Below are 26,663 nucleotides of genomic sequence, written 5' to 3' on the forward strand. Positions count from 1 at the left end.
CCTTCCCTTCCCTTCCCTTCCCTTCCCTTCCCAGGTTTGACTGCCTGAGCTCATCAAAAACTGTGCACTGCTAAAACTTCCCTGAAATGCTCTTGCTATAGGTAGCAGAAAACATAGAGTGCTTTGTACCTGCTAGGAATGGTATCACTTTTGCTGTTTTGACTTACTCTTATTGTTTCTTCCTGTTAGCTCTTAGTGCTTGATTACATTTTAATTTGTTGTTTGAACAGACATTTCCTATTTGTTGCAGTATCTGCTCACATGTGAGTTCTCTGTCTTGGAGAGACTCAGCCAGGCTCTGGAGTAACAAGGACAGTGTTCCTGGGTCTGCCCACATAGCCATAGTCAACAATACAAAGGAGAAGGGCAGGACAAGAAAAGCAGGCAAGAGTATTAGCACACACAGAAGTGCAAAGATACAGGTTGGCACATGGGGCTGCCGACAACCACACTTTTCCTCACATGAGAACCTGCACGCATGTTCTGTGGGGTCACCAGACCAGAGGTGAGATCAGCATAGACTCCTTGAACATCAGTTTCCCTGCTCTGAAGTTCACCAACCACTTATGGTTCTTCTGCTGTGAGCCCCAGCAACCTCCACACTCTTCTGTGGGAAAGAGAGAGGCCCAGCAGAGCAGCAGAAAGGCTGACTTTGCTACAAACTGCCAGTAACTTTACCACTTTTCAGTGTGCATGATGTGCAGCTACCAGCTGCAAAGAGGGAAAAAAATGGTTACCTTTGAGGAGCCATGCTTAAGGCAGCTCATCTTGGAAGCAGAAGGCAGGATCAGCAGGGATGTACAGGCCAGCATCTGGCAGCCTGCACATAAGGCAGCTTGACAGAGAGAAACAGTAATTATCGCCAAGGCCAGCTAATGAACCAGAACTGTGCAAACACAGAACCACTGTGAACCTAGTCTGATCATGTAACTGTGCCAGATTCCATGTTGTGAACCAGAACAACCTGGCCTTGCAGTTTGTGACGCTGTGGCTTCAAACACTGTCTTCCTGCAGCCAGGTGCAGACATGACAGCAGAGCCTTAACAGCTCACTGGGAGGTGTATACCCCTCAAGTCTTACAGCGAAATTGCATGCACAATCATTTCATCATGCAGCTCTCCCAGAGTGACCTGCTTTAGTTGGAGCATTTTCAACAGCAGTTTTAGTGGGCCCTTTCAGAATCAGGGAGCTCTATACAGCCACTCATACTCAAACACTACGTTTGAGAGGAGAGCCTAAATATCTGTAAATATATCCAGGGCTGTCCCATCCTACATGTAGAATTCGGCATTTTTAGCATTTTAGGGTAAGAGATAGTGCCATCAAGTTGAACCAGGGGAGGTTCAGGTTGGATGTTAGGAACAATTTCTTCTCAGAAAGAATGGTGGTGCTTCATTGGAACAGGCTGCCCAGGGAGGTGGTGGATGTGGATGTGGCACTGAGGGACACAGGTAGAGGGCATGGTGGGGATCGGTTGGTCTTGGTGATCTTGGAGGTTTTTTCCAACCTTAATGATTCTATGGTTCTATGTTTATGTGCAGGCAGGCTGGAGAAGGCTGAAATTTCTGGCAAAAGGTTGGCGAGAAACAAGGCAGTGCTGCAACCCAACTCAAACCTCTTCCACCATTTATTTGTCCCACCCTTCACAAAGTGAGCTGCAGCTGTACAAGGGAAATCACTGCACAAAAAGGTCAGTATTCCTCACTTGTGGGATGCTCACTGTAGGCTGGTCCAGTGGCTGAAGCTGAAGTTAAGACTTGCACAAGCATAACACAGATGAGGGGCTTCAGAGTATGTGTTTCCATGCTCTTTGGCTTGTAACACTTTTCTAAACAACCACATTGCAACCCAGGGTCCCAGTATTTCATTTTTTCAACATCTTACATCTTCAAATTGATTCAAAAAAAAAAGTAAATAACAATTCATGTAAAAGCAGCATTCACACAAATGAATGATTTATTTGTAACTTCAGTTTTATTTTCACAGCTATTTGATTGATATTAGTACACTTGACAGGTCCAATTTAAATGCAAATCAGCTTCCATTTGCAATGTAAATAAGCAAAACTTCATTTTTCATGCTTTGCATATTATTAAACTTTTGAACACTTTGCTCAGCCATACATAACCTCAAAAGCATCCGTTTTCACCATAGATCACTTGCCCTTGCTATCCTTTAGCCTCACGGAGATCTCAGGAATTGGAGAAGAGCCATTTTTGTGGGGATGCATGCATTTAAAAGTGGGTTATGCTGTCCCATAAACACGTGAGCATAAACCACAGTCTCTTGTAGTATATGTGTGTGTGCCTGGTGTTAGAAGACCACAAATGAGGACATCAGATTTTCCAGTTCACAGTTCTGGCTGTTTTCCACTCCGTCCTTGCTCCCAGGTCTAATTAATGCCAGAAGCTTTTTCTTAGAAAGAACCCTGCAGGATAGCTCTTGTCCCTCTGTATCACAAGATTTGCTAAGTGAGACTTGAAAAGCATCCAGGATCTCTCTTGTAAATATTGACATAGTTACGGGATCACCACTGCTCCTAAATCAAAAAGTGGAGGAGGAAAAATGGCAATAAGGAACAGGACTTTGTACTCAGAATGACCTAGAAAGAAAGGAAAAAGAATAACTCTGATGGCTCCTTCATGTGCAGCTTCTGAGGAAAGTCCTGATCCGAGGCCTGATCAATGGAAACACTCCTAGTGGTACTAAAAGATTTTGGATTGGGAGCTGTTTCTCTCTTTCCAGTTCCAATCTGAAAAAAAATCAACCAATTCCCTTCAACAGTTAGGCCACTTGGTGTCTCTCTTCCGCTCCCTGCTTGCTATGAACGTTTGAAGAGTTACAGAGGAAAAGGGCAAGGACGTCATTTGAGGGATTGGGAAGAGAACTGCAGCAGTAGATGCAGTACTAGCTACTCAGACTCTTCTCTCTGGTGTCGGACGTGCATGGGGCTGGGAATCAGGAAGGTGGGGCTCTGTGGCTTTGGGGAAACCACAAAACTCTCCTTGCTCAACTTCCCCATTGCGGGAAAGGGAGATTGTGGTAAGATGGAAAAGAGCATTGGAAAACACCCTGGTAGGCTTTTGTACTGTAGTTATAAACTGCAGAATAAAACCAAATCAAGATTTCTTGCAAGTTCTCATAAATGAAGGCACATATTTATACCAAAAATAAGTAGAGCAGTGTCTCTTTCTGCGTGAATCATAGGCCTACAAGCGTACTGCTGTATCTGTCTGTGCTGGGCGTGCTGTACAAGACGTGCAAACCTGGGCAGTGCTTGATCACAGCTCACAGGCTGAACCAGGCCTCCCATCATTCCCGCCCTTGTAAAGGAACATGTGGGGAAGGAATGGCGGCTGAGCCTGAGGAGCTCCGGTTTCGGTGGGAGCGTGCGGCCTGTGCGCTGCAGACGAGGTCGGCACTCGGTTGCGCCGGGAGCGCGGGTCGCCCGCTGGCGCCTGGCGAACTCCATTTCCCAGCATGCCGCGGGCGAGGCGCGGAGAGGGAGAGCTGGCGCGCATGCGCACCGCTCCATTCCAGCATGGCTACGGTGCTGTCCCGGGCGCTGAAGCTGCCGGGTAAGGGGTTTTGCTCCCGCGGTGGGGAGGAAGCGCAGCGCCGGGCCGCAACGGGTTGAGGCGGCCGCTCCGCGACGGGGCCTGGCTCTGACGGCTTCGCGGCTCGCGGGGGTTCCGTTGCCGGGCAGTGGGTGCGTTGCTATGGGGATGCGGCCGCGGGGACGTGGGGACGAGCAGCGCCTGGGAAGGGGAGGGTTGGGGTGAGTGCTGGATGTTATCGCTGTTTTTCACCCCAAAAAAGCAGTCTGGAACGTACGTGTCAGTATAATCATCTGGGTACGTGTTTAAAGGCCGCTTAGCACGTCTTCGTGGTTCCCAGCCAAAGATCTTATGCGAGATGAAAGGATATTCAACAATAAGGGACTGCTGTGTCAGGAACCAGATCTTTCCAAGATAAGGCAGTGAGCAGCAGTCCAACCATTCTTTTCAGCTGGGGTATTAAAAGGCTCTGAAGAAAAAAAACGTTGCGAAACCAGAACTTGAGTTTGCTGGTTGCTGTTGGATGGAATGGCATGGGGCTGGGGACAGTGCCAATGCACCTGGTGGCATTCAGCCGGTGCCTCCTGAGCACCTCCTGCCTCTGGGACAGCCGGGGCACTGAGTAACTGCTCATCTCTAACATCTCGGGGTGTTAGCTGACAGCTGGCTGAATCTGTGCCAGCTGTGTGCCCAGGTGGCCAAGAAGGCCATCAGCATCCTGGATTAGATCAGGAATAGTGCAGACAGCAGGAGCAGGAAGCTGATCATGAGGTCACACCTTGAGAGGTGTTTAGTTCTGGGCCCCTTGCTACAAGAAAGACATGGAGGCCCTGGAGTGCATCCAGAGAAGGGCAACAAAGCTGTGATGAGTCTGGAGCACGAGTCTGATGGGGACCAGCTGAGGGAACTGGGGTTTTTCAGGCTGGAGAAGACAGGGCACAGGGGAAATCTCATTACCCCATACACAACCTGAAAGGAGGTTGTAGTGAGGTGAGGCTCACTCACTCTCCCAGGTAACAGCGATAGGACAAGAGGTGATGGCCTTAAGTTGCACCTGGGGAGGTTCAGGTTGGATATTAAGAAAAAATTCTTCTCTGAAGGAGTGGTGCAGCAGTGGTATAGGTTGCCCACAGAAGTGGTGAAACTACCATCCCTGGAGGTGTTCCAGAACCATGTGGATGTGGCACTGAGGGACGTAGTGGTCATGGTGGGGATGAGCTGATGGTTGATCTTGGTGATCTTGGGGGTATTTTCCAACTTTAATGATTCTATGCTTCCATGATCTCAGTGGGAAGGACTACATGGTGCGTGAAGTTTCTATAGGAAAATGCAAACGAGTGGATGTGTGTGTGTCCACAGGGGAACCATAAAACAATGTGGACATAATCTCTCTTGAGATCTTCATCAGTAGCGTGAGCTGTTTGAGATGTACCATTGAGAAGACTGGTTTGAGAAACTTGCAACTGCAGTTGAGAAAACAGTTATTGTGTAAGTCTTCAGGTGAAATTGCATGTATCACACCCTGTTTGCATGGTGAACTCCTGAAAAATGCAGCTTTCAACAGCAGTGAGAAAGCAGAAAGCCTATTGCTACAGCTGTTTTTCCTGCAGCATCTCATTAAGTTAATTACATCAATATGTGGCAACTTGTTCTCCTCATGGACTTAGAGATATGTCTGCAGTACCCAATGATGGGTGCCTGCCAACCACTGAAACACAGAAGAACAAACAGAAGCCTGGAGTGAGTACAAAGGAGTCTGGAATCAGTATGTCATCACTGAAATAATGCACTGAAATTGCACTTATGTAAAGTCCAAGATTTGCTCTTTTCACTCCAAAGTGAGTGCAAATAGTCGCGTTTCCAGAAAGTCAAAAAGAAAGAAAGATGGCAATTTAATATCTTTCAAGGCACTAGTAATGAATATTTCATTATAAGCAGGACTTGATTCCAACACATCTCACCTCACAGGTGCCTCCTTTCCAAGTTGTAGCACAATTGACCTTTTCTTCTCTGGGATATCCCAGTCTACTGCTGCAGGAGTCCCAAGAACTGCCAGTGCAAAAAGTGCTATCCAGCAAACACACAGAGTATTTTCAAAGTCAGAGTCCATTTTGGAGGCCTACTTCCCTTGAAAGTTAACACTGGGGCATTTTCTCTCTCTTTGATCTTTGCAAATCTTCCTTTTTATTTATTTATTTATTTATTTATTTATTCTCAATGATTGAAAAAATAATAATAATAACCCAGTGTCATGACTGGTAACTTATCCACTGACCACAAGCAACAGTTCCTCTGTTGGTAGCCACAGGCCACTGACTAGGAACTTCTGTTTTATCCTTAGTGTTGTGGAAAAAGAGGAATAGAACAAGTTGTGTCAGGTCAGAAGAGAAGCTTTTTATTTTCTACAACTGCAGAAGAAAACACAGAGCAGTAGAGAAAGTGATGGTTAATGTGAATGCCGTGATGCTGTGCCAGTAGAGTGCAAGGTTTGTATGCACTTAGAGACCTTATGCAAAAGGCAGATAACAGGATGTGAGTTATGTAAGTCTGTTACATGCCGAAGGCCACAGAATGACCCAGGGTCTGTTTTCTTTAGCACTGGATCATGAAGGTTATGCACTGATTGTTATTTTAGGAGATAGGATGAGATTTTGATGAAGAGTCCCTCTCTTAGCATTTTAACTTCCACACTGGAGATCTGAAGACTGCATGGGAATGTTGGATTTTCTGACGGCTGATCATTTAGAACAGAGGTAGCTTTAGCTATCTCTTGTTGGACAAACTGCCTTCCCCCTGCCTGAGCTTTGGACTTGACCACAAAGGAAAGAATTTGACTTCAGGAGCATTTCTCAGTAAATCTTAATTCTCTGAATGGTCTGAGTTGTTGTTTTTACACAGCCTTTACTGCTGTTCACGTCTCATAGCAAGTGTGACCTGAAACTCAGGTGAAGAGTCACATTCCTTCTGCTCTCCCTCCAGCCAGGTGAATCATGTGTGACTCCGCCACTGCACCTCAGAGCAGCCTCAGGGGGCTGAGTTGAGCCTGTCTACACCAGGTCTCCAGATGTGTTTCCAAAGCACCTGCAGTTCATTTGATAGGGGATTTTTTGGCAGTGGGAAATAAGCATTTGATTTCTCTGAAGTTCGATATGCAATTGACTTTCCCACAGTCTGAGTGAGCACTCCAGGATCTGGTTTTAAAGGCAGTGTCTTTCCTTAAGATGCTTCATAAAAATCAGCTGGAAATTTTATGCCTTAGCTAACTTTGCCTTGTGTGAGTACCAGTTAATCTTTACTCGTGTCACAGCTGCTTTCTAGCCTCTAACAAATGGATTGGAATTCTTATCTGGTTCTTAGTGGAGATGATGTTCCTACTACAGAATGTCAGTGGTGGTTGACATGATTGTTGACATTCGCTGCATCTCAGTTACAGCCAGCTCAAGGAGTAGGTAAGCCGTAGTTTCAAGGTTCTTTCTGTTCCCTAAAGATCCAGAGCAAAACTGTACCAAATAAAGCTCATTCCTAAAAGTCAATACTTCTAGTTGCCCTAGAAATGAACAGCAGAGTTCAGTCGTGTGGGTTGATTGTTTAGAATTAAAATAACAAAACAAATCATAGTCTGTCTGAAGTGTAAGCATGCTGTTGGGCTATTGTACTCGGAGCACACCTGTTTCCAAAACTGGGAGCAGTATGGTTAATGTCAGAAATATCCACCTTTGATACAGTGTCTTACAGGAATATACTGTGCCATAGGAATGCAGTATCTTTGTCTGGGTGCTCTACCTTCACAAGGAGCAACTTTCTGGAGTATGTGCACCGGATTGTTTCGGCATGAGTCCTGTGTGGAAGCACATAGTTCAGAAAGAAAGAGTCCAATTTAGACTTTGGGATCTGGTTGGGTACCTTTATTTCCTTCTGTTCACTGTGGCCAAGTTGCTTTGGCTGCTCCATTTGACCTTTGCTGACACTGACAGTTTTTCTTTGATGCTAAAGTAGACACTGACCATCATTTGTAAGTAGTACAGGAAGGAGAAGTGACGGTCCTTTTGTGGGGCAACAAATGAGAAAGAAATGAGATCCACATGCTGCAAAATAGATGCTGGTGTGTTGCACTAAGTAGGTGTTACAGTACATGTGGAACTGTGAGTTTGCCTTTTACAGAAAAAAACAGAATCATTGAGGTTGGAAAAGACTCCAAAGATCATCTAGTCCATCCATCAGCCCATACCCACCATGCCCACTGATCACATCCTCAGTGCCACATCCACATGGTTCTGGAACACCTCCAGGGATGGTGACTCCACCACCTCCCTGGGCAGCCTGTGCCAGGGCAGCAGCACTCTTTTGGAGAAGCATTTTTTCCTAATATCTAACCTGTACCTCTTCTGGTGCAACTTAAGGCCATCACCTCTTGTCCTATCGCTGTTACTTGGGAGAAGAGGCTGAGCCTCACTTCACCACAACCTCCTTTCAGGTTGTGTAGAGAGTGGCAAAGTCTTCCCTGTGCCCCCTCTTCTCCAGACTGAACAATCCCAGTTCTGTCATTCACACCCCATAAGATTTGTGCTCCAGACCCTTCACAGCTTTGTTGCCCTTCTCTGGATGCATTCCAAGGCCTCCATGTCTTTCTTGCACTGAGAGTCCTAAAACAAACACAGTCCTTGAGGTATAATCTTACTCCAAGCCATATTATCTTAAGCAGTAAGAATAACCAAGGGAGCCCTTTAATTTCTGTTCAGTAAAACTTTCCCAGCATCTTAGTGTCTAAGAATGGTTACTACTTGTGTATCTTTGCTAGTTATTTATGCCTTGCATGTATAACTTCAAGCGTCTTCAGACACAAATTAGCTCCTCTTTTAGGTCAGCTTTAGGCAAAGGGAAATGAGACAGATATCTGGGACAACAAAATCCCAACTTGGAATAGGAGAGAGAGAAATAGACTGAAACCTTATAAACATCAGAGCAGTAGCCATGGCTCCATGCCCAGGCTGGTGGTTCGAGGCAGCTCCCTGAGACGTGCTCCTCCCCTCGTAGCTCAGGGCAGTGAGACTGCCTGATCTCTCCTACCCCTGCAAACAGATGGCCCTGGCCTTATGCCATGATATAAGACCAGGCTGTGCACCATCCCTCGTCATGCACCATGTGGCTGGCTTGGGCTAGGGGGAGAATCATCTGTGTGTCACGCATCCATGTCACTGGGGTGTGAGCTGGAAAGACGCCTAGAGCTAAGGTACTTTCTCGTACCACCACCTGTATCAGACATCAGTGCTGTGTTATCTCTCAGCAAGGCCAGGTACAAGCTGTCAGCTGTGGTGGGTGGGAACAGGAACAGAGGGGGAGCACTGGTTTCATACTGTAGGAGCTGGAGTGCTCCTTCTTACAGTGCTGAACCACGCAGAGAAAGTTGTGAGAGCATCTCTCATCTCTTCAGACACCAGAATATATGCTGGTCCAGAAGAGTGAAATCACTCACTTTGCCCTCATCAAGGAGTCGATATCCATTGATAACTTGCCTGCTGCTCTATCCCTGCTATGACCCTTCCTTCTATCCCTCATGAAGCAGGACAGCAAATACAGCACCCAAGAGGTCCACACAGGGGGAACAGGGGAAAAGTGAGTTTCAGAAGGGCCCCCTTGAAGGACCCAGCCTACAAGAGAAGAGAGGTAGTGTTGGGATTAGAGTTTGGCAAGTGCTAAAGGAGTCCAGCCTCAAGTCAGGAGAGTATTGCACCTTAGGCACTCGAGAGGGCTAAGCATGCCTTGTTGTCAGTGTGGCTCACTACAGATCAGGAAAATATACATACATATACATATAATATATACAATATAATATATAATATATACATACAATAATAAAATAAACTGGACAGTCTTTTCTCACAGCTGTCACTTGGAACTTGTGGCGCACTGCAGCCTTTTCTCCACTTAGGTCCTGAAAAAGCAAGGAGTGAATGCTTTGTTGTCTCTCTCCATCTCTTTTCACAGGAAAGAAAAGCCCGGATCTTGGAGAGTACGATCCTCTCACTCAGGCCGATAGTGATGAAAGTGAAGATGACCTCGTACTCAACATACAGAAAAATGGGGGTGTCAAGAATGGGAAGAGCCCCCCCGAGGAAGTGCAGGATCCCGACTCCGATGTGGAAGTTGGGATGACAAAGCAGCACACGTCAGAATGCGCACCCGAGGGTTATCCTGCAGAGGCAGCTGGGGGCTTGGAACAGAAGGCTGCTCCATCCCTCATGCCATACCTGCGCACAGCAGTCTTTTTGCTCACCGTGGTGATCTCGATGATTCTTGTGTTGGTGTGCGCGTTTCTAATTCCCTGTCCCCCTAGGGACTTGCATAACACCTGGAACCACAACCTAGGTCAGGGAGCAGGTGAGAAAGCCCCAGGAACAGCATCTGGCGTGGGGGAGGTGGCAGCTCCCAGGCTGGGCATCGGCGGGAGAGACCTATCTGGGAGAGCCAGCTCAGAACAGAGACCCTTCCTCACCACTGCAAATGCTCCGAGGTAAAAGACAGGAGGCTCTGTCCTGTTCTCTCTTCAACCTGAGGCCTGTGAAATCTGACAGCAGTAGATCACAAAATCTTGTTTCTGTCAACACCAAAAAGCATTTTGATTCTTCTCCCATCCTGCCTTTTTGTCCAGAAGGCGTGCTCTGTTTCAGATGGAAATGCCCACTTTAAAACACAGTGCCTCCCTATCTAGACCCTGGGTTTCACCAGATCCTCCACGCTGAAGTGTGTGGGAGTTTGGGAAGAGAGGGATAGAGGTCTTTATGTCTCCTGACTGGCTCAACTAACCTCATTTCTATTGTCTTGTCCTGCTTGAATCTGTAAATCAACATTTGGAATCTTGTCATCCTGTACAGGCCACTGGTAACATTTCTAAAGTATCTCCCATTCTGACCTCTGCAGTATTGTGAAATAATTTCTGCCAGGTCTAGATATGTCTCTCCCTCCTTGCTTTCTGCCCCAGCTTCCAAATCTAAGCCTGTCATAAGATATGTGACTCCCACATCACCTCTGAAAGTGAATTGGGAAGCAGACATCTGTTTTTTCCCTTTAGCTCCTCTATTTTTCCCTTTCTTTTCTCTGATCCAGATGCTACATTTCTGCCTTTCCATGCAATAAAAGATCTAGCCATGATGGGAGCTGCCTGGGATTGATCATTCCTTAGCAGACTCCACAATTGTTTTTTTTGTGCCAGCCTTCTACTCACAATGCAGAGAGCTGGCTGCGTGGCTGCTTTGTCAACAGCGTGGTTCTCTGCGACTGTTGTAGGTGGTGTGTTATCCCCATTGGAGCTTTGTGATGTGAATGGTGATGGGCTCCCTGACATCCTCATCGTCTTCACAGCCCTGATGAACGCCAGTGTCATGGGTAAGTTCTTCTACTCTCTTTCCTGTACTTGTCAATACAGACCTTTGGATATTCATACAATGGTTGGGAAAAGTTGCTGTCACTGTAAATCCACTGTGGTTTTTTGTTTTTTTTTCCCCACTGAAGTGGCTATTGTTCTGTCTGTGCTTTATTATGCTGTTTATGCTTCAATACTGGTTTGCAGTCACCTCTGTCCCTATACCACACCTTGGGGTGAGTCCATCTCTCTGTCCTGTATTTGTCCATCTCTCTGTCCCTGATCTGCAGGCAGAGATAAAGTGACAGAAAGCACTTCACTACAAATAGCAGGTAAAAATAAGGTGTCCGTTATTTTTTTCACTTCTCAAAAGCTGCTTCTCAAAGCCCTTCACTAAAAGACTCAGTTGTTCTACCATTGTAAAGGCAAGGAGGTAGAAGTCCTGTAGAAATAAACCTATAAACAGAGAGAAAATTGTGCAGACCAAGTTTTTAAGAAATACATGAGAGACTGTTGATGTGAGAACTGTATTCAGTTTGTGGAGGTTGTCTTTCTGTTCTGTATTTTGCCATTGTACTTATTTTCTCTTTCATCACGGATGTGCAGTTTTTAGCATGCTCCAAATGGAACTAGCCATACCTAGCTGCATCCTGGGCTGAAGCTGTGCTAGGAGACATAAAGCAGACAGGAAAGCAGGTGTAAGCACATCTCAGTCCTATACCCAGGTAGCTGGACATCAGCTCTCCTAAAGCTTGTGCTCAAAGTCTTCACATGATGTCTGATAGAGATATTCTTGGGGTATGAACACGATGGACTAAGCTGTGACATTGTTAGCTGTTTATCCAGATTGTACACACTACAGCTGTGAGCTGCACTGAAGAATTAGTTCTTGATCACTGCCAACCCAACAAAAAAAATTTATGTTGAGACAACTCTTTAGCATAAGCCATATGATTTTCAGTTTGACAAGTGATTAAGTTTGATTTAGAGAATGGGCTCAGAACCTCCATGTAGTCAAGTCATGCAGAGTGTTGCCATTAAAACAGGAGCCAACAGGAACTGTTGTTATCTTGAAATGTGTGGAAGTTCATATCCTAACTTATGGTATGAAAGGTAGAGATTACAATTCTATATAAGGGCAGGCTGAGCTAAAAGTTGCTGGTATTTGAAATCAGAGCCAACAGTCTATTGATACAGCATGGGGCACCTTTTCTCACTATTATTTTGTGCTAACTGGTGAATTAGAAAAAGACCCTGAATTACACCAATTTGTTGCATTCAATCTATTTCTCACAACAACAGTGACAAAAACTGATTTAAAATACAACAGAAGAAACTCTCAGATTGCCAATCACCTGCTGCTGCCAAGACAGCCCAGGCCTTCCACGTGAGGCAGCAGCTGCCTTGGGAATTACCTAAGGCATCTCCTCAGTGGTATCCATTGGCCTGAGGCAGAGGGCATGAGAAAGATCAGTCTGGTTTAACAACAGAATGATTCAGCACAACTAAGCAGGTTGTCCCCAGAAGGAGCTTGGTTCCTCTGTGCCCACCTGACCATGTTTCTTGAAGTTAGCTCATGTCCAGCCACCAACTTTGATTGTGCTGTTGGCTCATAGCTTAACTTGTCTGAAGGTCACCAGTAGGTTCTGCTGGCAGAAACACTAAACCATAGAGTGGGATTTGAACCTTTGCTTTAAAGCAGTGTGGATAGAGCTGGCTTGAGCCACTCAGCTCCAGGAGCTAGAACTGGAATTCAAGCACAAGTACCAAAGACAGTGTAGACATAGCCTTTGATGGCAAGGCATTTTACTCTCTTCCTCCTGTCTCTTCCAGGTGTCTCTACGCCCTCTGTGACTGTGGTAGCCCTTTCTGGTATGAATGGCAGCACTTTATGGTCCATCCAGCTTCCAGAAGAGACTCGGAGTGTGCAGTGCAAAGGGCTGTCACTGGGGTCACCAGCAGAGCCCGTTTGCCTTGTGACAGGAACAGCTAAATTCCTCAGCCTTCTTAGTGCCTCCACAGGTAGAGTCAAGTGCTAGCTTGTTAGAAAGATGCTGCTGCATTTTCATTTTCTTTGAAGGGCTAGTAAGCATGAATGATTCAGTGCTGGCTCTTTGTAGTGGCTGTTATTAGTGACACACAGGGAAGGGTCAGAACACTGACGTTTTTCAAGTTATAAAAGGTAAAAGAGCATTCAAACCTTTGATGCTCTCTGGTAGTATCTCTATCCTACCATTTCAGAACTACTCAAAATATTTATCTTGTCCTATCATGTCTCCATGGCACAAAAGATATACAAGATGTGTTTTCATCAACATGTAGCTGTTAGTACAGCTCTGCACCTAACTAATGGCACTGAGAAGCTGAACACCAGTCTCAGAGAAGTTATGTAAAGATGTATGCTACAGCTAGACAAGCTTTCAAATAAATTAGGCCCATAAGGGAATCAATTAGATATGAATGAATGCTGCATTTTTAATCGCTGTGCTGGCAAAAGAATTATGGAGAAGTAAAAGCATCACATTTCATTTTGTTGGGGTTTTTTTTGAGTGTTTATCAGCTAATCTGCAAAACAGGTTTTACTGAGTTTCCAGCTGGGTCCACACTGGACTGCTGAACAGTTTGACATCACGTCTGCTAACATGCATTCACCCTGAGGAGGAGCGAGCATGCTATACCGGAGTGGCTATTTGCTGCTGGGAATTTAATGGAGACACAGATTTGCACTTTGAATATTAGAACTAGCCATCTGTTCTCCTTCCTGGCATCCACCTACAGTCTGTACTGCTGACTGTGGAAAGCAACTGCTGTTCTGCAGAGCAGCATTCCTATTTAGGTTCTCCTTCCAAGAGTGAACCTCAAATATGCCCTGTTATTTCAGGAAGATTTTTGGGCTCAGATCTGTTTAGAGAGATGCAGAGAAGGAAGCACAACAGAACAAAGACACAACTCAAAGCCAGTCTAAAGAAGTGCGCTTTGCTTCCCACTGAAGCTTGACCCTGTATGCTTGTTTTTTGTTTTCTCAGGGAATAAGGAAAACAAGCTCTTCTGCTCTCTCCTTCAAGAGGGTTTTGTAGAACTATTTGGGAATGTCCTCTGGTTCCCCAAGGTCTCTTTCATCCTTTTCTTTCCATAGGCAAAACCATCTGGACACTGAACTCCATTCACCTTTCAGATGGGATCTTGGCTGCACCAGCTGCAACTCTTCCAGATGTAGATGGAGATGGTATTAGGGATATTGTTGTTCTGGCCCTCAAAGAAACACAGGTACAGCATGTCTGTGCTCAAGATTAGAAAGGATCTTGACTATCTAGAGGAAGATTGAGGACCTCAATGTAGGAAGGTTATAACAGGAGATGCAGGAGCCCCTAATTTTTGTTCCCTTAGATTTGCTTGAAAAGCACCTTGTTTCTTTCAGTGGGTCAGAACAGTGAGATCAAGCAATAATGGCACTACCTGCATTTCTTATCAGCTGGAAATGAACAAAAGGGTTATTATTTATCCCTGGCTGAGATTTGAGAATTGTTTCTGCTCAGTGAATGCCTGATTTGAAGTGACTGTTTAGCAGCTGTATAGAAAACCATGTTGAGATAGACCACTGGAGAAAAGAGCACTCAGCTGACCTTAGGTAATAAATAGTTGTGTGATCAAGTGCAGATTTCCTCCATGCTCATCCCTCCCCGGAATTCTAGCATTACTATTCTTAGAGGAGTTCAGTTTTTTGAAGTCCCTTCCATCTTTGATACTTTTGCAGACAAGAGAAAAGCATGAATGTAAGAATCCCAGGAAGCCAAGCTGAGCAGAGAGACCACTAGCTAGACCTTGCTGTGGGGAGAAAGCAACAGAGCTTCATGCTGTGGTACCAGGCAAGATTCTGAGAGCACAAATGTGTGAAAGCACTGCCAGAAATCTCTACATCTCTGTCTTTGCAGCCTGATGTGTTTTTCGTCTTGGTGTCAGGAAAGACTGGGGTTGCTTTGGGCGGGCCTGTGAAGTACAACATCATTGGAGAAGGGAAAGTAATTGGCCCTCAAGTCCATATCACCAGCCGGGGAGCCATCTACATCCTGTTTGGTTTTGGTAAGATGCACCTTGACTCACAAGTACTTCACCTTTCTGAAAAAGAACATTATTTTTACCTAAATTGGCTTAGAGTATTCCTGGGATGTCTCTATTATGTCTTGCACTGTAAAATCTGGGAGCAGAGGGCATGGAAAGGAGTCTTACTGCTATGCAGTGGAAGAGTATCAATGTCTGCTAGCCTGGAATACCTCTAAGTTTCTCAAAGCCAAGTTTGCCAATGGTGCATCATGCCAAGGAAGGTGCAACTCTGGGCTTTCCTTTGCGTTCTGCCGTAACAACAGCAGTCCAAAGGACCCTCTTTGTTACTATGAAATTAACCTTTGCAGTCAGGACTCTTCATCTTTACTCTTTCTGGCAGGTAATGTTCAAGCAGTTGCCCTGAGGGATATCTTTACCCAAGCCAGAAACCGGGACAGCTTTCCTATGATGCTGCATCAGGAGGAGCCAGAATGGGAAAAGCGCAGATCTGTAAACCTGTCAGAGCTCATTGACATTTACAGGTAGGAGACAAACTTGTAATCTTGGTTCTGCTGGAAGGGGAAGGAAAGATGTATACCTTCTTGCACTCCTAGACACAGTTCTGTCCTTTCCATTTCTGGTTGTTAACAATACTGTGGAGTATTGTAACCAGTACTGACAAATTGTGGTCAGGATCAGTCTTGATAGGAATAAAAGGGAACAAATATGAAACCCTGCAGCCCATGCTTTTTATAGTAATTCAAGACATTCAGAAGAGCATAGATCTGAACTTAGGCCAGTTAACTAAGAAATAACAATGTGAAATTAACCTCAGTCACTGAAGAAAAGATGAACCTGTTCAAAAAGAGTTCAAATCTTAGATTGTTGGGTGGACAGGCAGGTAATGCTGAGATGCTTAAGTAAAGCCTAGGAATCTTCTCTCTGCTTTCCATTTGTCCCAGTGGGGGTGTTGACTTCCTGCAGACGATAAAGGCACCTGACACAAACTGCAGCAACCTGCTCATCACCACCAAAGAAGGCTTGATTCTACTGCAGGGACAGGACCTCGAGCCCCGCTGGACCTTGGAAATTCAGAACATCAGCAGGTTATCTACTGGGAACATTTTCCTTTCTTTTTTATTTCTATACTATTTCCTACTTTTCACCTTTAAGTGCATGTGTTCCTTAGAAAGCAATCAAGAAGAATTCTCCATGTCTGCAAGGAAACCTATGAGCTGGAGGCATATGTGTACATTGATGCACAAACAAGGAGGGCAAGTGGAACAAAGAGCAGAAGGCTCAAAACCTTTAAACCTTTAGAATGTGTGAGTGATGATAAATCGTAGAATCATGGAATTGTTTGAGTTGGAAGAGACCTTTAAAAGTCATTAATCCAACTTCCCTGCAATGAAAAGGGACACCTACAGATAGATCAGGATACTCAGAGCCCCTCCAGCCTGACCTTGGATGTCTCCAGGGATGGAGCATCTCTCTGGGCAACCTGTGCCAGTGCTTCAGTATCCTTATTGTAAAAAAACCTTTTTTCCTCATATCCAGTCTAAATCTCCCCTCTTTCAGTTTGAAACCGTTTCCCCTTGTCCCATTGCAACAGACTCTGCTAAAAGTCTGTCCCCTTCTTTGTTCTAATAAACGGCTTGATACAGATATCCAACATAAATGTCTTGACTACTGTGGCACTGGAGCTTAGGGGACTTCTGGTGTGTGATTCAGCCCGTCTGCTGTCCACAGCTGCCAGTTGCCAGCTCAGTGGAGAGGAGCAGGTGCATTAGTGGTGCTAAGTGTTAGAGGTGTCTGAATATGCCGCGTTGATCTTAATCTTCCTTGAAAGCTGAAAATCAGCACTCTGATGGCGGTTTGCCATCTATACTAAATGTAAACCTTAAAATAATATTTCTCATCCTCTGACTTCACACATAAAAGTTGAGCAATTTGCTAGACCTAATGGGTTGATAATAACTGGCAATTTCAGCTTTTTGAGTGCTAAATGTTTGCAAAGGGCAGCTGGGCACAGTTGAAGGAAATTATGTGGGAAACAGATTGCTAGCTCTGCTATCTAGAGGAAAGAAAGCAGCTCTCACCTCCGTGTTACCCGCCAACAGCTTCTATAGGAGGAAGGCATAGAATCTTCATTGAGAAAAAAAGATCATCTAGATTTGATACTCTTACACTATGCCCAGTCTTGAAGGCTGGTGGGTGACATAAGCAGTGGCTTTAGGAATGAGTTATGGCAAGTTGATCTCAGTATGGGGAAAGGTAGTGAGTTAAAAGAGTTTTTGTTCCAGAGTCTTCAGATTTCTGGATATGGGTCAAGTTTGAAGGGTAAGTGTATGCTGACTAAACAGAGTCAGTTCACAGATGCTATAAAATCAATAATATATAAAAACTTCTAAATGAACCAACTAATTGGAAAATTTGTAGGGATTCAAATCAAGAAGTGTTGAAAGATGCTTTTGTTCACTGAGTCACAGAATAATTGGGATTGGAAGGCATCTTTGGAAGTCCTCCGGTCCGAGTTCTGAGGTGTCACCAAACAAGCTTAAACCCAGGTCACCATCAGACAGAGTATACTGACCCAGTTGAGACCTCCCCTTTCCCTCAGTAACCCTGCTCCAACCTCTGTCTTGCTCTAGCCAAGCAGACTAAGTCTGTGCCTTTGGGTGCATTCTCAGATAACAGCCTGGCTTCTGCAAGTGTGCTGCATTTCTGGATAGATTTTGACAAGATCCATGGAAGACCGTGAAGGACAACCAGTAGTTATAAAACAAGAGTGAAGTTCAGAGACCATGAAATTGTGTAAGCATTTGAAAATTGCATTGTAAATGGATGTTTCAGATAAGAGAGGATTAATTGCTGGTTGCTGTGGGGATTAGTGTTAGGCAGGAATAATTACTAGCCTTCTGGTTCATACAAGAAAGTGCCCAGGGGATTTTTCAGTTGATTGGTAGCATCTAAAATACATATGTCTGCCTGCATTCAATGTGTGGAATCTGCCACTGACTGTAGCCCACCAGAAGTATGAGAAGTGCCACATCAGGAGAGAGTTTAAGTGAATGCCCTTAGAACAGAATAGCATACTGCTTCTTTTTGGTACAGGAGATTTTTTAAGTTATAGGAACGTGTCTTGAGACTGCCTGTAAATTATTAGCTGTGATTGCCAAAGGTATTTAAAAGTGTATTATGTTAATAATAGAATAATAGAATTGTAGAACTTTCTGAGTTGAAAGGGATACCCAAGGAACATCAAGTCCAACTCCTGGCTCCACAGAACACCACCCAAATATCAGACCATATGTCTGAGATTGTTATCTAGATCTTTCTTGAACTCCAGTACCGCGGGGCCATGATCACTACACTGAACAGCCCGTTCCATGCCCACCGCCCTGTGGTGCAGACCCTGTCCTTGACCCCCAGCTGCCTCTTCCCTGGCACAGCTCCATGCCGTTCCCTCGGGCCCTGTCGCTGTCACACAGAGCAGAGCTCAGCGCTGCCCCTCCGCTCCCTGTGAGGAGCTGCAGCCGCCATCAGGCCTCCCTTCAGCTCCTCTGCTCTGTGCTGAGCCAACCAGGGGACCTCAGCTGCTCTTCATATATCTTGCCCTGTAGGCTTTTTATCATCTTCGTAGCCCTCCTTACAAGTAGCCCTCTATACAAGTACAGATAATCAAGTCACTGCTGTGCTGTGGCATTACTCTTAAAAAGCCATTCTGGTCTGCACATTTTAAAGTGGAGGCTGGAAAATCTGGAGAAAAGAGCTGGAAAAATACTTCAGCATGGAAGATTTAAGTTAGTGTGCTTAGATGATGAAGCCTGAGAGATGAGTTCATGTGTGCATGTAAGTAACAGGAGCTAACAGGGATTTTAATCTTGCTATAGCAAGAAAAGTGCTTTGGAGCAGAAGCTGCTCATGTCCCAGAAAATGAAAATGCAGCCATGTTTCTGACAATGAGATTAATCATTAGAACTGACTGTCACAAGAAGTGATGAGTTTATCTTGTCTTTGTATTTCCATAGCAGTCTCATGGCTGGGCACATCTTGCCAAACTCTGGTACTTGGTTAACTGGATAAAATACAACAGTGTATCATAAACAAAAGGAGGAAGGGCATGCTCTGGTCATCTAGCCTTGCCCTATGAAACTGTGAATTCAAAGAAATCATGTATGCTTCGTAGGCCCAGCTGTGCTGAATTTAGGGAAGACAGAGGTTAGACTCAGAAAGCCAAAAGCAGGTAAGAGACTCAGAAAGCCAAAAGCAAGTAAGATGGTTAGAAAGCAGTTATAATAACAGTTATTAAAGTAATAGTGTTAAGTTGCCCAGAAGGGAGAGGATAAAAAGGAACTTTTTTGAAAACTGCTTTGAGCAGGAAGTCAAATCTCTTGATGAATTTTGAAAGGTTTGGGTAATTTTTTATGACTGTAGCAAAACTGAACAGATTCTCATGCTAGGGAAAGAATAATACAGCCATGCCATAGGGTGATAAACAAATACCTACACAGCCCAGCAGGCATTGCACCACCTCCCCTTCCCTCTAGTCAACTCTGAAAAATGGCCAGTAAATGCTATGGGCTGTTTGATCATTTTTCACTTTTCTTATCCACCAAAAAATGGTTTCTGCCAGTAAGAATAACTCTCAATGGATGAAATATTTGGGCAATTACTGCCTTGGGAAGAGGTAGAATGGAGGATGAAAGCAATTCCTCTTTTTCTGTCATAGAGCTGAGTGGTTTTTTTGTTCAAATTTGCAGCCAGCCAGTGCTGGGGTACTTCAGTGCTGATCAAACCCTGGACTTCATGCTGCAAGCACAGACCGGAAATGGGAAGAAAAAGGTAAAACAAGAGGCAGCAGAGAGGGCAGTGGCAACGTAAAAGTGAAGGAGCTGGGTTGAAAGGGGCAGTGATTCTCTACTTTCATCAATTCCTATTTCTGCGGCTGACACTGGTCTCTATGTGGCCACAGGCCTGACAGAAAATAACACAGGCTGTGTCAGAGTAAGGAGACTCTCTTTACGCCTGCACCTGAACACCCGTTAATGCTACGTCTCTTTCTCTATCTTGAGGTGGTGGTGGTAGATGGCAAATCTGGCCTCCTTGTTTGGAAGCAGGAACTCCCATGGCAGAAACAACAACTTGATGCACTATCAGTCATGACTTTGGACAAGAAATCTGTTTTTCTCTTCTGGGCTGACGAAGCACAGCCTGTGCTACAGAGTTTGGTGAGCAGCCACCCTTTCTTCACTTTGAGTTTTCTGTGAGGTACATATAATCTCTGTCTTTTATTCCTGATGTAATTGAACTCTAAGCCTGCTATTTGAGACTGCTAGGGACATCTTTCCCTCTTGCTTCGACTTGGATGGACTTCTTCAAGCCTGTACACAGGAGCATATGTATGATTTTTTCACCAAGAAACTTCATAGACTGAGAGCTCCCTTCCACGAAACCAAAATTTTCTGTATTATGAAAATAATTTGCTTTCTCAGCAACACTGAGATTTTCTGCCTGCAACTTTGTTCCCACACCCTGAGAGATTCTTTTCAGCATACCAACACACAAGTCAGCATGGAGTCCCAAACTTCCAGACTGTAGCTTGGCCAATCAAGCCAGCTTTCATAGAGCAAAATCTGAACTTTACCAAACAGAGGCTGGGGAGCAAATTTTGTTTGAGAAAAAAAGTTTTGCACTCTTTCAGCTCTGAAACCATTAAGTTTTTGATTCTCAGTACCAAGCAAAGGTAGCACAATATCAGTAAACAGTTTTTTTTCTTTGGCAAAGCTAGGCTGCCTTTTGGTAGTCATCTGTAACATTTTTGTTCACTTTTCATTCCATCAGCATCCTGGTCCCAGATCTGAGCGCCCGGGTCTGCACCACCTTTATCTTCTCCATCCTGTTTTCCCTACAGTCCTTTTGGACCTCACCAATGCAACAGACAAAGTCATTGCTTCAGCAGGTGAGTTCAAATGGTGGAGAGACTACCTAGCCTAAAAGAAATGGAGGAATGAAGATGTAGCTGTGAGAAACAAAGTGGTAAACGTGGTATACCACATATACTAATAGGTAGTATTTGAGATCCACCACTCACACAGACCAGCAGTGGGAAATCAGATTGCTCTTTCACCTGAAGAAAGGTCCTATCCAATCCCTACTTTACAACTGAAAGGCCCAGCAAGATTCCTGAACGTTTAAACATGGAAAAGTCTGAGTTTGAATTCATGCATGTTTAATACCAGATACATTCCCTTGCTTTCTGTGGAGCACATCACCTCAGATACACTTCTGTCTTTGCTGGCTGTCCTCTTCTGCCCTTCGAGATAGCAGATGTACTGCTCTTTCCTCTTTCTTTTTGAAAGGGAGAATCCAAAATGTTTCACTGCATGTTTCCAAGGGAAAGTGGATCTAGATTTAACATTTACAAGATCTCACAGTCCCTGTTGTATTTCCTTTCTTTTTCTAAAACAGTTCAACCAACATCCAACTTGTTGAGCATGGCAGGATGCAGGATAAAAGGTCAGTGCATATAGCACTGATTCCAGTAGGCCAGGAAGCAGGGAGAAGCTGCTATGTAGTGATATGTCTAATCAGATTTGTATCAAAAAACAGCTCAGTCAAGAACAAATAGAATATTGTTCTTAGAAGGATTTGTTAGAAGCTGGGATTTCTGAGGTCTGTACAGATCATTCTGTGGTAACTGGAGTAAACTGATTTGCTCCTACTTTAACAATTTACCGTTCTGTAGAGGTAACAGTTTATGCCAGCAGGAGTGGAAAGGAATGTTCTATTCAAGTGAACTGCATTAATTAAATATGTACATCTCGTATGTCAAACACAAAAAAAGGCACCTTGGAACCAAAAATTGACATCGTTGATCTACTTTTCAGTGTATTTCTATGGAAAGATTTTTATTTAAAATTGTTTTCCCTAACGAACTAAGGCTCATGCTATTGAAAAATCAAATTGAATACATCCTCAGACCAGTGACTGTTTGGAATGAGTGAAGACTGTAAGATTTCTTTTGGGTGAAACATAGTTATTATTCCTCACCAATATTTTCTCTCTCTTTTCTGATGAATCAGTTGGAATTAATGATCTCCAGAAGGATGCATTTCACATCACTGTGACAACAACTGCAACCTCTGAAAAACAGCCAGGATTTCTCTCAGTCAGCAAGTTGGGCTTGAAATGGGCCATGATGACACAGGGTCGAATGGTGTGGCTAAAGGACACCACCACTCCCAAAATCAGCCGTGGAGAAGTGAGGCGATTTCTTGCTCGACTGAAATTTGTTGACTTCCCTCACAAGGTGAGATTGTGCAGGAATCTGTGATCAGATGCAGATTGTTCAGGATATATGATTGCTTCTGTACTGATACAGTTAGGTGCTCTCCATGAGGTGGGATTCAAATTGACTGCAAGATGACAGGCCGTCCCTTTGGGTGTAGACTGGACACAGTGTAAGGCCCAGCTATACTTTAGCAGTTTGAGAAGAAGGAGATTTTAGAAAGAACCAGGGGTGACAACCATTAAGGACTGGGAGACTCACAGACAGAATGGAGAGGTAGGGCAGTGGTCACTTTTTCTGACATGGCCAAACAGAGGTCCCCCATGCACCCTCTACCTAGTGGTGTCTAGTGTTGCTGATCAGTAAATTAACACTTTTCTGTACTGGACTGAATGATAATGGATTCTGGCTTTGTTTTTTGTTTCCCTTTCCTTTTCCAGCTCTAGCCTAGTGGTTCCTGATATTTTGACAGGACCTATGACCTGCATGGGGAATAGAGGAAGCTGCTCAGGGGACCTTCAGGAAAACTGCTGTGTAGAGGGAGTGGGAACTAAAAGCACTTCCCCTTTCTTCAGCTATCTGGGGAATATTGCTGGAAGCTGGTTTGTCCTTGGCAGATCTGTCCTGTATCAGATGAACCTTGTTCAGCATCTCCCCATCCATATGCTGTTCTTGCATGCTTCCTTCCAGGTAACATGGAAATGTGAATTTAGAGCTTGTGCGCGCACACACACAAACACACACACACGCACACACACACGAGTTATATATATGTATCAATTTATAAAATATATGTATATTTTTTATACGTTTAATTTATGAACAGATTTAGGACACTCCTTTTTATGTCCAAACAGTATTCCCAGGCAGACAAACAAGCTCAAAGCTTATGGTGGTCTATGATAACTTACAGGCAAATTATGTGGGTAAAGAACACCATCTGCTTTAATCTTCATATTTTTGGAAAGTAGCCTTTGTCTGGCTTCTGCAGGGCAAGTCTTGTACAGCCTTTCTTATTCTCTCAGCCCTTTTCTCCATCTTGTTGCCAAACTCACAAACAAACTGGCTCTCTGGCTGAATTACCTGATGGAAAGATGGCTGCAAGAACATTTTTCAGCATTTGCACTTGTTTCTTTTCCCAGATCCAAGTTCAAGACAGGTTCTTGTGGTTGACCTACATAGAAGCAAAAGATTCACATCTCATTTCTACCTCTTATTCATCCATCCTTAAGCTCTGTATAAACCTGAAGTGTCATTGTAGCATCATGTTGCACTTTGTTGGACTGAGTTCCCCTTTGAAAAGCATTGCAGCCCCCTTGGGAGAGGCTCTCAGCAGGTCCCTACTGGCACTGTAAAGATCACTGGACTATAGATACACTTACAGAGAAGCTTATTCTCACACAACTGCTTGGGAGTTTAGAGTCTCAGACAAGAGGTAGAGATGGAAAGCTCTTCTGTGCATGTAACCCTGTTCTGGTCTTAACTTGACCATTGCCCTGCCAGCCCAGCAGTTCCAGAAGGAATAGACTGCCCCCAAGGCACATTTATTTGCTCTCGGTACATTTAGTTCCTTGAATTGTGCCTGTGAGCATGCTGTGAGACTCCTGTGTTGTAGTTGCGGAGCATCTACATGAAGTTGCCTGCAATAAAGTAACTATATATAAACCAACAACTTTGCTGCCCTGGCAACTCCTCACAATGCAGGGCAGCAACATGTTACCTGTTTTCCCAGATCTGACCTTTGACATTATGCAAAGCCAGGCTGAGGTGAGAATTGCAGATGTCTCTTCTGTCCTCCTGCTAACATGTACTCTTCCTGTTTTGCTGCATTTCCCTCTGAGTAGCAAGGTGATGGCAGCATTTTGATGCTTACATCAAGGATGAACACGTGGGTTTGCTCTCCTGGGTTCTTGACACCTCGTCTTGCTACATCACCCTTTCTTCTTCCTCCCTGCATCTCCACATAAAGCTTCCAGGACAGCTTTCAGTGTAGCTCTTCAGGATTAGCTGCAAGCCCCAAAGCTGGCCTTTGGACCCTTCTCTCCTAATATCAGACCTGAGAACAGTTTGTATATGTTTAATGGTATTTTTGTGTAAATAGCTTTGTATATATTAGCACAACTGTAGCAACAGCTCTAGGCCTGGGATTTTCCTCCAGACGGATTAGTATTTATAATATTATGTTAGTTAATACAGCTGTATAACTGAAAGTGTGAGGACCAGTAATATATGAAGATTAAACAGGAGTGCACCTTTCTGCCTGTAGCCACCACCTTGCTGGGAAAGGTGAGGCATTCATTACCTGAAATAGTTATTCTCCTGAGGTTCTTCCTGAGAGAACTAATATTTGAGTGCAGTGAATTAGCTCCTCCGTAATGTGAATTTACCCCACCCGCACACACGCCCCCACTGTGAATAAAGAGTCTGTCTGTATATTGTTGAGAAAATGTATTTGAACTGTGAACTGCAGTGGAGCAAATAAATACTGTGTACAGCATCAGTGTGTGTCATGTGAATCACCATTTCACCTTTGAGGGATGATGGGTTTGCTTGATTTGGGGATGGTGGTGGTATTTGGGTGGTTGGTGGTATTTTTACATAAAGGGAAAAGGGACAACTGAAGAGAAACAAAAAAGCAGAAGTTCAGCCTAGGATTCTTAAAGGATATAGAGAAGCACAAAAGAAAGTGTCAGACAGGAAAGTATCTCAGAATGGGAGCTGGAGGGGGCAAAGCAAGGAAGGTGCATATAGGAACCTTTACAGATAAGAGATTGGAGAGGAGATATTTGAAAGCAACCTCCCATTTCTACTCCAGCAGCACTTTTAATCTGTAGGACAGGAGACTGGGCCTACAAATGAAGAATAAATAGGGTCTTCAGGGAGGACTGCAGCAACTCAGTATGAGCACCTATGACCTACATCTTAGCACTGAACCAAAGAGGTTGCTGGAATGGCAATGTGACTCCACCCAAAGAGGCCCAGTAATGCAATTTGCCAGCTGGGTTGGGCTGAGTCTATTTTTAACTTAGTGCAGTGCTGTTGGGATTAGGGCACCTGCCTCAGTTCTGTCTGACAATGCTTGGATACAGATGGCACCAATGACATTTACCCTCAGTTTCGTCGTTCCCAGCTGAAGACACCTTTCAGGCTGTGATCAGAGAGGACCTGTCTTGCCTCCTATTGGCACTGCTGTTGCCCTGTTCCAATGCCTGACTTTTCTTATTCTCACCACCTGAACATTAGAGAAAGGAAGAGCACCCCCAAGAACTTGCTAACAGTAGTGTTAGTGTTTGGTTCAGAGCTTTTTGCTTCCCAAACCCCACTGTTCAGCCCCTGTGCATTCATCCCTAACACTGGTCTTCTCCAATTGTCTGTCCCAAGACCTCATCCAGGTCCAGCTCTGGTTCCCGCTGCAGCACTTTCTTCTGCAGCTCAGAGTAGAAATCAACTCCCTCGGACACTGAATGGAGGGGCTTGTCTCGAGACTCATAGTAGCTGCTTATTTGCTGCTGTATGAAGTACTGGTGGTGCTGAGGCTGATCCTTGAAGCTCATATCATAGCCCTTGATGTGGTTGCGTTTGAACTCCAGCACTGTCTTGGTGTAGGTGTTGAGAGTGGTGACAGCAGAAGCCATGCAACAGGTGAAGGAGGTCCAGGCCATGCTGCAGGAGAGAAACAAGAACAACACTGCAGGTAGAAGCTGCTGAACATGAACTACAGAAAGATGAGAGATGTCAGACTAATAAGCTCAAATAACTTCACCAAAATGTTTTTCAAGTCAGCTATTATGTATCAGCTGGGGTTAGCTTCTTCATTCTTTGGAGAAAGAAATCCTGAGCCACGTGTCTAGTCTCAATGCTACAGGTACAGATCTTTTGGACTTTGCTCAGTGAAGATGTCAAACCAACAAGCAATTTTATTTAAACTGCAGAAATGCAAGGCATTTTTGAGAGCAACATCACAGGTGTGGCAGTAGCCCCTGCACACGGAAGAACTGAGACTAAATAGGGCAAACAAGCATAGAGGCAAGTCTGATTAGTCAGCGGGTCAGAAGGCTCTTGCTTAGGTGTGTCTCCATTGTTTTACCAGTTCTTGGTACCTACTCACTTAAGTAACTCGGCAACTATTTGTTAAAGCAGGGGATGAGGAGATTGAACAGTAGAACCATGTCTTTGGAAACACAAAGGGTCAAGGAGGGAGGAGAGTTTAGACAAGATATAGCACGTCTGAAGACCCACAGCCCAGGGAAGTGATGGGTTGCAAAGCTCACGTACTAGAAAGCCCAGCCATAGTCCCATGTGTGCGGCCTCCAGTCCTCTGGCCCCAGATTAACTGTGGCTTGGAAGACTTGGCTGTACATCATGTGTGCCACCATCCCAAGGAGACCTAGTAAAGAAGACAAAAAAAAAAAAA

At 44.6% G+C, this 26,663-nt stretch overlaps 2 protein-coding genes across 4 annotated transcripts in view; one reads left to right on the top strand and one right to left on the bottom strand.

Moving 5' to 3' along the window:
* Positions 1-3,476: 3,476 nt before the first annotated feature.
* FAM234B (family with sequence similarity 234 member B) lies at positions 3,477-24,749 on the top strand. Its single transcript, XM_003202213.4, has 13 exons — positions 3,477-3,578; positions 9,543-9,935; positions 10,842-10,940; positions 12,751-12,939; positions 14,054-14,184; positions 14,850-14,997; positions 15,359-15,500; positions 15,921-16,064; positions 19,722-19,803; positions 20,034-20,189; positions 20,803-20,920; positions 22,044-22,270; positions 22,690-24,749. Exons 1-13 carry the CDS (start codon positions 3,542-3,544, stop codon positions 22,693-22,695), a joined length of 1,872 nt encoding a protein of 623 aa, XP_003202261.1. The 5' UTR covers positions 3,477-3,541; the 3' UTR covers positions 22,696-24,749.
* A 92-nt stretch (positions 24,750-24,841) lies between these two features.
* Positions 24,842-26,663, bottom strand: part of GSG1 (germ cell associated 1) — a 14,109-nt gene continuing 12,287 nt past the window's right edge. For all 3 annotated transcript variants that reach the window (XM_019614280.2, XM_031554163.1, XM_031554164.1), the window contains 2 exons: positions 26,525-26,636; positions 24,842-25,912 (listed from right to left, as the gene is read on the bottom strand). In XM_019614280.2, coding sequence (XP_019469825.1) covers positions 25,597-25,912; positions 26,525-26,636 — 428 coding nt within the window. In that variant the 3' untranslated portion in view covers positions 24,842-25,596. The remainder of the gene's footprint in view (positions 25,913-26,524; positions 26,637-26,663) is intronic.

The sequence above is a fragment of the Meleagris gallopavo genome, chromosome 1 (genome assembly GCF_000146605.3).
Source record: "Meleagris gallopavo isolate NT-WF06-2002-E0010 breed Aviagen turkey brand Nicholas breeding stock chromosome 1, Turkey_5.1, whole genome shotgun sequence".
NCBI classification, from domain to species: domain Eukaryota; kingdom Metazoa; phylum Chordata; class Aves; order Galliformes; family Phasianidae; genus Meleagris; species Meleagris gallopavo.